This window comes from Daphnia magna, linkage group LG4 (genome assembly GCF_020631705.1).
Source record: "Daphnia magna isolate NIES linkage group LG4, ASM2063170v1.1, whole genome shotgun sequence".
Lineage (NCBI taxonomy): Eukaryota > Metazoa > Arthropoda > Branchiopoda > Diplostraca > Daphniidae > Daphnia > Daphnia magna.
In genome coordinates, this window is record NC_059185.1 from 3,471,086 (window position 1) to 3,484,328 (window position 13,243).

At 35.9% G+C, this 13,243-nt stretch overlaps 1 protein-coding gene across 3 annotated transcripts in view; it reads left to right on the forward strand.

Annotated features, from left to right (window-relative positions):
- LOC116920856 (protein Wnt-5b) overlaps positions 1-13,243 on the forward strand; it is a 30,680-nt gene that overhangs the window by 10,524 nt on the left and 6,913 nt on the right. The window contains exons 1-2 of one of the 3 annotated variants that reach the window (XM_032927001.2): positions 8,429-8,536; positions 8,895-9,339. In XM_032927001.2, the coding sequence (XP_032782892.1) occupies positions 9,131-9,339 (209 nt within the window). In that variant the 5' untranslated portion in view covers positions 8,429-8,536; positions 8,895-9,130. Of the gene's footprint in view, positions 1-8,428; positions 8,822-8,894; positions 9,340-13,243 lie in introns of those variants that run through there. The other 2 variants (XM_032926998.2, XM_032926999.2) reach the window with 2 other exon arrangements.

Below are 13,243 nucleotides of genomic sequence, written 5' to 3' on the forward strand. Positions count from 1 at the left end.
TCCATGGTCGTGTATGTATGGCAATTGTACAGTTGTATAATTGTTCAGGCCGTACTTTCTTTCCTCCGTCTTGTGTGTGTGTGTGTGTGTGTGTGTGTGTACATTTTGTTCTCATGACGGAAAGAAAAAGTTGAAGAAACTCTTCAGTTTGTTACACAAATGAACGTGCGACAAAAACAGAACGAACTGCGCAAATGGTCATTGTCCTTTTTTCTCTCGTGAACAATCGAAATTTTAAAAAAATTTATCGATTTGGAAGTACCTGGCTGATTATTCAAAAACCCCATTGAGAAAATTTGAATACATCAAATTATTTTTCCCTTTTTTTTTTTGAAAGCTCCCCCGTCGGATAACGGTGACACACCTGGGAGCTTTTTCTAAACGTTATAATGAAACTTGATCGGTGCTAATCTACACAAAAGCTGTTTCTTATTACGTTACTTCTTCTGTGTCGTATCCCTTTTAGAGACATAAAGCGGCCGCTGTTGATGACGCGCTATAGGTTTTCTAAAGACACCCTTTTTTAGCCTCGCGTTTTGAAAGGTAACTTAAGAAGCTTCTATATATATAAATGCGTATACCTAAAGGGGTGTTACATCTAGTCTGTGTACTCTAAGTTTATTATTTTAAAAAATAAAAATGGCCTCTAACCCCGCCTTTATCGTGTTATATTCACGTCCCCCCGTTTCCCATCTAGCAGCAATGGGCAACATTATATACGTGAATTAGTTGTATACGATGCACATGATAACCCCCTCCCCTATTTTATTTTTTTTTCACTTGATTTCGTTCACAAATTTTCTTGTCGTTTTTCAGCGCGGGAATTTGGAATGTTCTTCATTCATTTGCACAACGTTATGATAACACGGGTCTAGTTTAACTTAAGAAGGGACTTGTTTTTCGTCTGACCTTTACGATCCACGCCCATTTCGACGTTTAAAAAAAAGGAACACACACGTAGCAAAAAGAGATAAGGAGCTCACCGGTCTTTCAACTATAGAAGCACCCATAAATATTTTTGAAAAAGAAAAAGAAAAACAATAATTTCTGCCCCCAAACGATTGTTTCAATGGAGCTGCCGTTTTTTTGTTTTCCCTTTTGAGATACTGAGAGCTACAAAAACACAACTATTATATGCAGGAGAGGGGGGGGGGGTTTCTAGTTTCCGAAGAAAGAGAACCGACCTGTAATCAGCGCCCACCTTTCTTTCATTTCTTTTTGATGATGTATGGACCATGGCGTGTTGTTCGAAAAAAAAAAAAACTCATGACTAACATGAAGAAGATGATGACTCTTGGGTGCTCCATTGCTTCGAGGAACTCTTTAAAATCGAAATATATAAAAAAGAAAAAGACAAGTGGGAAAAAAAAGAAACTTGTTTCTTCTTATTTTTAGGCTAACCAATTATATGGAAATGTTACTGGGATACACTCACAGTTTTTTTTTTTTTGAAGGGGAGAAGAAGAAGAAGAAGAAAAAAAAATAGACAAGGGATTGCAAAGAAAGTACGCCATTTCTTTTCGGTGATTTGTTTAGAGCCTCGAGAGAAAGAGAGAGAAAAAAAAAAGCTGGTCTGAACCGTGAGAAAATTGATTCCGCGCCGTCGTTTGTACAATCACACACACACACACAAATTTGATATAAGGAAAAGTCAAGGAATAATTATTTCTTGTGGCTTTATTTCCTCCGACCAAGAACAAAAACAAAAAAAAATTGTATTTAATTAATAAATGCCACTGATTTTAAAAAAAATAATTTAATTTAAATAATAACATCAATTTTCTATTCATGAGAAAGAGTTCACGTGTGTTAATATCATTCCGGGCCAAGTGTTTTATTGTCTATGGATTTTATAGAAGAAGATGGGAATCAAAGGTTAATGAGGTTCGATGCTTCTGCACAACAATAGCGCATTTATAATTTGTTTAAAATATGTGCGGAAAAAAAAATTAATTTACGTATAGCTTAATAAAAATTAGTCGACTTACTGCCAGATTATACAAAGACCTTTTTAAACCTTTTCAGATGTACAAGTCGTTGTTTTAATCCGCTCATTTTTATTCTCGTGTCTCGTTTCAATTTGGCAAAAACGAATGAATTCCACGTCCTATATAATTTGCTTCTTCATTTTCTTATGCAAAGCAGCTTATATATAAGTTAGCGTCTTAAGCCCCGAACAAAAAAGGGAGAGAACAAAACAAAAAAATTCCAGTGAAGTTGTGCATCATTTAATGATCTTCCCATCAGTTGCTGTATAGAAATTTATATGAACAAGACAGAGGCAGTCATAATTCCATTTTAATAGCCCGGGAAATAAAAGAAACAAAACATTTTGACGCGAGCTGGGAAAATCTAAAAAAACAAAACAAAAATGTAGATATAATATACGAAGAGAAAGGAGGAAAATTAAAGAAAGAATTGTTTATATCTGGCAATAAAGTATCTACACGTATATATTAGAAGCCACTGCGAATTTTCACCTAATGATTTGTGTTGCTGATGATGCGGTTACGAGTTTTGCCGATGATGCCAATGACCTTATTTTTTCTCCATCGGACAACAACAGACGGGGCCGGCATTCTCTTTTTCGCGTCCATTGTGCGGGTCATTCTCGAACAACTCGATGACATTGCTTCTTATTTATATGCAGATTTATTCGCCTACGGTCATTATTTAATAGGGATTCCTTTTACACATTTTTATTGCAGCCAATCTATTCAATGTTTTGTGTATAAGATAACCTGCATACATACGGTTTAGCGGGATCATCCCGCCGATGCGTGAAGGTATTGAATTCCAAGGAGAGAAAAGAGCAAAAGTTTCACTTTTGATGTCATCCATCCATGAAAGCACGAAGAAGCAAAGAAATCTCTCGACATCTGCTATTAAAAACCAGTTTTTTGTTGTTGTTGTTTCATTTTTGCTCAAATCACACGTTTCGTGTACAAGATCTAACTAACACGGTATATAAAAGGGGAATGAAAGTTAATCGATGGATACGTTATATACTTATCCCGACCTGCATGTGCGTTTGATATACGTATAAAAGATAAATAGATGATGCGGGAAGGGCCTTCCGTTAGTTTTGATTATAACGTGTAGTAATGCAGTCGAGTGAAAAATTCCCTCGAAGAATTCATGGGAAGAAAGCTATACATGCAAATGATGAGATGTTGAAAATAGATAATTTATGTTAGTGTAAGAACATCAGCACCCTCAACTCATTTAAAATGAGAGAGGTTCATTGTTAGTCGGTCAAACAAGAAAAAAACAAAAATTTAATGAAATCAACCGGGAAAATTTATAAGAGAAAATGTTAATAAATGCAAAAAATGTGGCTAGACATTCAATGTCAATTAATCGCTGTTTTTTTTTTTAAGCTGAGAAAACTCGTAATGTTCACGAAACATCGTCTGCAGAGAATGTCGGGAGCAAGGTCGTTCGTGACTGGCATAGGCAAATGAGCATAACAGAAGTGGGGTAGTCTCCCAACATTTATAAACTACGCAAATAGGGAATTCCTTTTTTTTTATTGAAAAAACAAATCAAAAAAATATATCGCAACTTGATTATTCCGTTTTCTCTTTATGGATTTATGTCTGCACATCCAAGTTGCGTATACAGCTCTCGAGCTATATCAGTCTTCATTTCTATATGGATCTCGTATATTCTTTATATAGAATTTTTTGTTTTTTTCAAATATATATATATATTGACGATAGGCTGATTCTTATTCTGTTTTAGTAGCAGCTCCTAAATAACAAAGCTCGTTGGGGTAGAACAGAAAACAAAGGACCAAAGAGAGAAAGAGAGGGACCTTCTTCTGTTGATTAGGCCAACAGCATATATGGGGCTTCTTTTCTATACATTCCTGTTGCCTAAAAGAAAACAAAAAACATTGACGCTGGCCAAGAATCCCAAAAGAAAACTGATTAAGTGCAATATATACTTTCTACAGGATATAACAAACAAACATCCACCATCATACCCATTGACTTGTATATATACTAAAAATCAATGGAATTCAAGTGCCATTGGCCAATTCATTGCCAACGGTTTAAATATATTATTTTCACTAATTATCTGACTTGAATCGTTAAAAATAAATGATTTGACATCATAAAAACAGACTGGACAAAGGTGTTTTTTTCTTTCCCCCAAGTTTTATTCGCATTGACAAGCCGGAACGAATAATAAAGGCCCCGTATATAATAGCTTATATATATTTTTAAAAAATCCCTCGCGCAATTCCAGCCTCCGGCTTTAATTGCGCAATAACCGCCGTTTGTTTGTTTTTTTATGGCGAAATAAAACAAACATCCAAGTAGTCCATCTACACCCAATTCCTATATTTTTATATACACAGCGCACACCTTCGAAATAAAAACAATTGTTTGTGCCCATTGATTCAAACAATTACATCGCACTCTCGCGCCTCCCTCAACTCCGAAATGTTCACACGCAATCATCATTTCTTATATATACTATACACGACTCTAACATATATGGCGTGAGAGCAATTGTTGAAGAAAAGAGAATTATTCGCCTGGACAATTCGTATACATACGCACACCACACAACCTTCGATTTTTATATTCGTGCATTTCTCTTTGTTAGCAGGATGTGCAAAGCTCAAGGTCATATACGTTGTTCACCTTTTGCGGACTCGTCGCACGTTTTTATGAATTTTACACGCGCGCAACACAAGTCGAACTGCAAAAAAAAAAAATGTTTTAATTAAACTTGAAATATTCGGTGAAGTTCAGTTGAAGACGCGCAATGGCTGTCAGATTGCAAACAGCCAGAAACTATGCAGATGATTACATTTTCAATATTTGAACGCAGACGAGTTCCTTTTGATGTCTAACAAGCAACAAAAAAAATAATAAAATAAAAGTTGCATTATATAGACTTTTGTATTGTGCTTTGTGTTACATCGACATGTATATAGGCGCATGTTTGGATTCATATATAACGCTGTATATCACAAAGTGCGATTATGTATAGACGGGCGCACATGGGTCCAGGTGTTTATCCGTCCGTGAAAATATTTCCTTCTTTTTTTTTTTATTTTGTCGATCAAACGTTTTTTTTTTGTATCTACAGACAATTCCCTTACAATTTGTTCACGCAAGCGAAATGGAATGTCTGCTGTATAGGACGATCGTGTGTCTATTGGTGCGGCTCCCCATTTTCGGGTCGATTATACAAAGGGGCGACCATGTCCAGGAAATGGCATCCGTGAGCGGAATATATTTTTGTTTTTCTCAAGGATTTTTCGTCCTGTTTTCGAACGTTTAAGGACGTGTCGCTCGTACGTAAACTTGCGCACAGCATATATTTTAAAGTATGGTGTGTATACAATGCGTGGAATAGCCAGCATATAATACGATCGAACGTGCATAGACCTGACCTGTGGTTTCATAAAATCGGAAGGATATTTAGAGTCTTTGAGAAGCTCGATGTCATCATTATATTTTGCTTGAAGATCGTTTGTAGAATATATATTGAAGCTATTCGTATACATATATAATACTCGTTTAATTGCTTCAATCTTAAAAGATCAAAAGCTCACCGAACCCACAAGAGGGCCATTTCGGATTACTGCAAGGCTATAAAACTCTATATAAACGAACTTTGTACGCACGTATTGGCTCTATAATCCATTAAGATTATATATATAAGAAAATGATATCTTTTCATCAAAAGAAAGAAAAGAGAACCCTTACAAAAGATAGAAGGGAAAAGCTCTTGACACGTCATCATTTCTCAACGCTGTATGGAAGAATATAAGGCAACAACATCATTACCACCCACCGCCAAAATAGGGGCATCTATGGCTAATAGTTGTATGAAACGAATCCTCTACATCGTATAAGAGGATATACAGAACCGTATGGGGCTCAAAACTATAAATCATTGACGTATATATTATAGGTGCATCTATCACGAAAGCATCGCGTCTGAAATCTATTATTGCAGCACGGCTGTGTATATATCATCGTAAGAGATCGTAAGCCATACGTTGTGTGTGTGTGAGTACACAGATAGCTACAGCAATCGATTGATACATGAATGTATTCTTTTGTTTTGCTTTTCCAACGTGTATTGGTTTTCAGCCCCGTCAATAACAGCCAATCAAAACAACACTTTCTTTCGATATTTGTCTCATTTTTTAAATCCTTTTTGTGGCTCGTCGAACAATTGGCTTTAATGGAACAACGAATCCGTTCTCCTCTCGTTCGTGTGTGTGTCTATAGACCATCAAAAGAGAGATCAAAAGCAAAAATAGTTTGCTTCTCCCTCTTCATATTTTTCTTGTCTTGTTGTTGTCTCTTTTGAACTTTTAAGGTTCTCGTTGAGCATTGTTATAAATGCTGCTGCTTGTTAGGAATATCAAACACTCACTTTTTACTTGGTTACACCAATTGCTTCCTCTTTTCTTTTCCCTAGAACAAGAAGCCAAAAACTTTGAGCCCTTGTAATAATATCAAAGGAGCAGCTATGATTTTTCTTTTTAAAATTCTGGACTCTACGTCATATATGTTAGGCATCGTGGGTGGTAGCACTGCCATCATTGTCGCCCCCCTCTTAAAAAAAACCCACCTTTTTTATTTTTATTTTAATAGAATCTCAACATAGTAGCTCTAATGTAAGCCTCACTCATCATCTGCCCAACTGAAAAAGATGTACCGTGATTAGCTTTTTCCCCCCTCCCTGCATTTGTGTGTGTGTGTGTATAACCCTCCTCTATATAGCATCTTGCTCTCGATCGTACCTCTTCGTATGAAAGGCCCCTCTTTTTCTATTGCGGATCACATGTGACCTTTGTGTCGATGATGCTGTGGTATATACGCATGTAAAAAGCCTCTTTTGTTCGTCTGCTGCTGCACTCGACGTGTGTATAGTCTACATCGTTTCTCTTCGGTGTATATAGATGTTATAAAAGAGAGCTGTTTTTGAATAGGTTTTTTGTTAAATGTCAAAGGCATCCGCCGTTTCTGTCCAAAGAAAAAATATTTGAAATTCCTTTTGATTGTTGTCTATTTTATATTTTCGAAAGAAAAAATGATACGGCCAACCAAATGTTTTCTTTCAATCAATGAAATATGGCAGGGATAGTTTTGTCGGGCAACATTACGATTTAAAAAAAACAAAAGAAAATGTTGTTCTATTTTCTCTATGTACTATGACGTTTAGGTCTATTGAAATATATAGGCGTGTATATACCAGCGAATGAGTGTCACAAACGCTTGCAGCGTTGCGACAGCTGTTTTCTTTCGAAAAAAGAAATTCGTCTCCAAGGCGGCACAAAAACAATAGAATTTATCATCACTTTGTCGATTCTCTCTACTGTTTTTCCCCTCCAGTTATGATTTGTTACGTATTTTTTTTTTTTTTTTTACAGCGCTGTGTGTTTGGAACGTTATAGTAGCACGCGGCTTCTTACATTGTCCCGTGGTGGAGAAACAACAAATCATTCAAACACGAACGAGAAAAACAAAAGGCACAGTCGGCATTTTTCTTGTTGTATATAGAAAAGAAAAAAAACATTAAGGATATGTACAAGGACATTAATAGCATTCCCATCCTGCTGTGACTTTATCTAACCTGAAATTGCAATAATCCCAGTTTTGTACTTAAAAAAAAAGTGGGGGTAAAGTAATCTATCAAAATCTGTTCGTTACGCAAAAGATAAAATAAGAAAAAAAAAAGTGGAGGGGAAGGGGAAGAAAATCAAATAACGTTTGGCTAAAGTGCATCTGCTGATCGATGCGCTCCGATAGTTCTCTCTCTCCTGAACAAACAACAACAACAAAAAACAACTGCCGATTTCTCTATTTTGGAAATTGGCCATCTAAAGAAAACGAGGGATCGTCTATGATTAAATCACCGATATCTCGCGTGTAGGCCTTGATTTGTAACGCAACAAAAGTCCAGGAAATCACCGTCTATATATTTACTATCTCTATTATATAAAGAGATTAAGCATCTCTCTCTCTTTCTTTCAGCATTCAAATTAAATAGAGACGAAGAATTTGTTTCTCTTTCTTCTTTCTATTATTATTTATCAGCCAGAGACAGACAGACAGACAATACAGCGAAATGAAAAGGTGATGGGGATGCTGTTATAGAGGTCCCCTTAATACACAACAAACACGACATAAGAGTGGGTCCTCTATATTTTCTACAAGCATATATTGTGTCAAAGAACATATACATCAGAAAAAGAAAAAAAGAAAAGATATAGTACATAAATCTACTAAAGAGGCCAGACTTAAAGGCAAGGGGGGGGGGATATAGAAACCCCAGGTATATCTAAAAAGGCCGGCTGATATATAGGGACCAGGATATCAACCGTTGCCAATGGTAACCGAAGAATCGGCAGGAACGCTGCACACAATTTTCTTTCCCTTTTTAGACAGAGGGGAGAAATAAAGAGAACTGTGTGTGTGTGTGTGTGTGTGTGTGAGTGCAGGAGTTGCTAGCGGTTGGCTTTCAGTCGCAAACGGGCCACCAAGCGAGCAGCAACTCCGTACGTTTTGATTTTGTTTGTTTGTTTGTTGTTTTGCGTGGTCTGTTCTCGTGTCATTTGTTTCTGAAAAAAAACAAAAAAAAACAGTTGGTGATCAAAATATCGAAGAGAAATTTGTGTAGCCGTAGGCCTAATGTCATTAGGCTCGTATATTTGATGGATTAATTAATTATTATTTATTATTTTTTTAAAGTGAGACGGTGAAATTGTGTTTTATAAATTGAGCTAGTGAATTTCTCGAATCATTTTTTTTTGGGGGAAACTATTTTTGGTAACGAGTCGGAGGTATTTTATAATTTGGAATGAAAAATATGTTAATTTAATTTTTTTTTAATTTAAATTTTTTTATGAATCACAGGGAGATGTTGAATCTTATTTAACGGACATGTTACGGATGTATGGTTTCGTGTTTGTGACATCGGAAAATGCTCCACTCATTTTCAGTGCCCGTGTAATTCAAAAAGTGATTGACTGTTGACCTACAGACGTGACTGTTTCCTTCGAAAAGCGAACGAAAAAAAAAAATTAATAAATTCGGACATTTAAAATCAAATCAAATTGAATTCGCCTGAAGCTGCTGAAAAGAGAAGAAAGATGAAAGCCAAACAACAATTGACGATGGATAGTAAACAGGAGCGGCGGGATGGTAGAGCGCAACACATCAAGTGTCAGAGAAGAATAGCAGATGATGCCGTTCCAACAGACTCTTTGTTATCGTACTCTTCCTGTTGGACGATGATGATCCTGCTCGTTCTACACGCTCCTCTGCCAGCCACTTGCAGCACAGCCATCGGCAACTGGATGTAATTATTCATTTTTTTCCTCTTCTTCGAGTTTTTTTTTTGTATAAATTTTAAAAACAGACACGGGATGGGGGGGATAACCTAATTAGTTAGCCACGGTGACAATAACAAGGGGAGTCAATTAAATTTCTAAAGAAATGGTGTTCGGTGACCTGGAATTTTAAAATCGTCCCTTTTTTTTGATTTTTTTAAACAAATGTTTCATATGCATTTGATTATATATTGACAACGTCACAACTGGTCGAGCGAGATTCTTTTAGTCGTCATTTATTTTGTGTGTCTCTCTGTCTGTCGTGTTGATGTATCAATATTATTACGCAGAGCCACCGCAAGAGACAATAGGAATTGTTGTGTGTACAAACAAAAGAGAGAATAATGTTCTCTAGTCCTTTTCAATGACACATTACATGCGTCTTGTGAAAACGCACAAAAGGACTGATGACGGGGTCTCTCTCTCTCTCTTTTGACGGGGATTTTTGTTCACTTTGACGGTTATAAATAGGCCATTTGTATTCGAAAAAAATGATGATAATAATCAGATTCTATATATCGGATTGAACTTATCTTTGAGATCTGGCCGTGCGACCAACCGCGTGCGGGAATTCAAATTTTCGCGCGCATTCCTTTAAAAACGATTTTTTTTTCTTCTTACGTTTGCGAATTAATTTCTACAGAAAATACGTGCAGAGAAAGGCTACTATATACCAGCATTCTCGAAAAAAAAAAAGTTGAATTATTTATAATTTTTTTTTTCTAATTTTCCGATTGAGACTTTCTTTTTTCGAGACCGCGACGCGCCAAAAGAATTCCCCTCTTTTTCTTTTTTCTTCTTTTCAAATGACTTTTTACGATCACTGGAATTAAAAAAAGAAAGAAAGACACACGACAGAATGCGGCGAGTATATACGGGATTATCACGACACAAGCAAATGAGGCCATTCGTATACCGTTCGCATCAATTTCACTTGGCAAAGTTTGGCCGCGTGTATATATACGCAACCAAACCGTCGACATAGGAGGGCAGCGATTTTCTGCCGCAAACGTATATCTTTGGCGCTTCAATTAAATGAAACATTGCCGCCATTTGAAAGGGAAAAAATTCACGCTGAAAAAGGATCGACTGATACGTTTTTCTATTACGACAGGACAACAGCGGGAGAAATCAGCGCTTATCTAAAAACAATCTGTTTGGCGACAAACGTTTGCAAACGCTTCCCGAAAAAAAAAACAAAAAAACAAAACACAAACGGTGTTATCTCGTACCGTTCAAGTCGATTTTAATTCGAATCGTTTTTTAAAAGAGAGGAAAATACGTTATTTAAAAATAATAATAATAAAAGGTGGGTCATCGATAACAGTTTGCCGACGGCAATTGCGTTTCAAATCGAAAATCGATTGTACAGATAATCGAAAGAAAAGGGATAGATTCGTAATATGTTTTTCTTTTTGTTGTTTTTTTTTTGGGGGGATAAAACCCATTACAAAAAAAAATAGACAATCAAAAACGATTGCGTCAACTGATTGTACGACAATATTCATTGCCTTTGATAGGATGAATCTCTTTCGGTCAAATTAAAACTTAAAAAAATAAAAAATCAAGACTTTCCTTTAAAAATAAAAAGAAATAGGGAGGAGGGAGAAATATATTTATATATATTTTTTTAAGTGTGTATAGAGAGGACCCGAGAGAGAGAGGCTGTGGTGGTAAATAACACGGAAACCTTCACTATATACCCCCATCCATTAAGCAAAAAAAAAAAAGATATAGGCCTTTTTATTTTATTTTTTTTTTTGAAAGAGAGAGCGGAATTCTCTCTTTTGGAATTGTCCCTGTGTGTGTGCCGCTGCCGCCTCAATCTCTTCTGCCGCGCGCTGTGTGTGATGCTGTGTGAGAAAGAGAGAGGCCCGTCGTTCCGATCTTTCATCCCTCCCCGCACTCTTGCACCACTCGATGAAAGTGTAGGGGGATGCAGAGAAAATAAGTCTTCCTCTAATTTTTTAAGATTTTTTTTTTTTTAGTTATTAGAAAGGACTTTTGATCGTATCGCCGCGCTATTCAAATTATCACCTTTATTTCAAATTTTTTTGTTTTCTTTTATTTTATTTTTATTTGGTTTTAGATTTCGTGTAAACGCTCCCGGTGTGTCTTTTTTTGTTTTTGTTTCGGTTTTTATTTGTTTTAATGCCCCAAAAAAATAAAATGAAAATGACGGCAGTCCGAGAAAACAACAAATAAAACAATTGCCGAACGTTTTTTTTTTAAATTCTCTGGACACGTATAAAAATGGGACAATTCTTAGGGGAAAAAAAAAAGAGAAATCAAATCTCCAATTGTTGTGTGTGTGTGTGTGTGTGTAAATAACAATTAGATTTATACGTCCGTTTTCCACACACACACACACACACGAAAAAAAAATGTCATTTTAATTTCCAACCACAAACAAAACCTACAGTCGTAATATAATAAGAACGACTTCACTTTATCTACACGTATATAGGATCCCGCGTTATTTGATTCGATTTTTTTTTCTTTTATTTTCTCCTAAAAAAAAAAAAAAAAAAAAAAATAAATTGTTAATTGTCGTAGGAACACCTGGGGCTAATTAGCCACACGGCAGTAAATTAACCAGGGAAAAATAAATTTTTATTTTTTGTATTAAATTTAAAAAAAAAATCTTTTTCTTTTCTTTCTTTTCATTCCGACTTGTTTTTTTTTTTTAAATCTGTAAATAACAGAAGAAAAGAAAAATCAGAATCAAAGAAAAGACCTACCGCGAAGCTTTCGACTAACGTATCATCAGATAGGAGGGAAACATAAAAATTGAAGAAGAAGAAAAAAGGGCGCGCGTGAAAAAAATAATAAAATAAAAAAAAAAAAACCGTCCCATTTTCCCACCTTCTTCGAAAATTGCTTCTGCAATTTGCTCCTCCCTTTCGTGTGTTATAAATGTACATATATAATCTATATATACGCGCCTTATATTCTCAAAGTGGTTACAAATAATCCGTTCGTGGCTGAGGCAATAAAAAGTGAAGGAGGAGGAACTCTGAAGAAGAAGAACAACAACAAAAATCCCTCTCCCTTCTAAGCCAAAGTAGGGCCTGTGTGTAATAATGACGAGTATATAACTGCAATAATCATTTGCTGACGGCGCAAACGGTCGTCGTCCTCCATTGAAATTGGTGCCCCAGTTTTTTAATCGCCCCCCTCTCCTCCTCTATAGAAACAATGGTTGAAACACTTGTGCATCAACACAGGCAGTCAAATACGGAAGTTGCGAAATTTTAAGTTGATATTTGAAAAATCAAAAAAATTGAATTTCAAGGGGGGGGGTGGAAAGAAAATGGCACGTCAAATCGGCATTTCAATTTTTTTGTTCGTTTGTAGGCCAAGATGAAAGAATCTGACCGACAGTTCAGGGGGAAATGAAGAAACTGATTGTCTATAATAGACGTGTAGCAAACAATAAATAATAATTAAAGAATGGACATGAAACTTTGTCTTTCTTATTGCTGGACCGCAAAATCTTATCTCTCATTTGATTTTGATTTCTTTTTTTGTAATTTCTCTTGAATTTTGTGCGCTTATTTTTATATTCCCACTTCCATGGCGATGGGGATGTCTGAAAAAGTTGGTTCACCTCCAGGCAAAGCCCAAAGTTTTAAAAATCCAAACACATAAATGGGAAAAAGACGAACACGCCAGTCCAGACAAATGACCCGACCATGATATTCACAATTTCCTTTCTTTCTTTCTTTTAACACAATTCTCCCCGAGAGCATCTAACACATCGGGCATGTAGAAAACAACAAAAAAAAAAAATAAATAAAATAAATAAAAATAAAACAGCATCAAACAAAGTTATAACTGAAGAAAACTTACAAAAGAGCTGCTGTATATGTT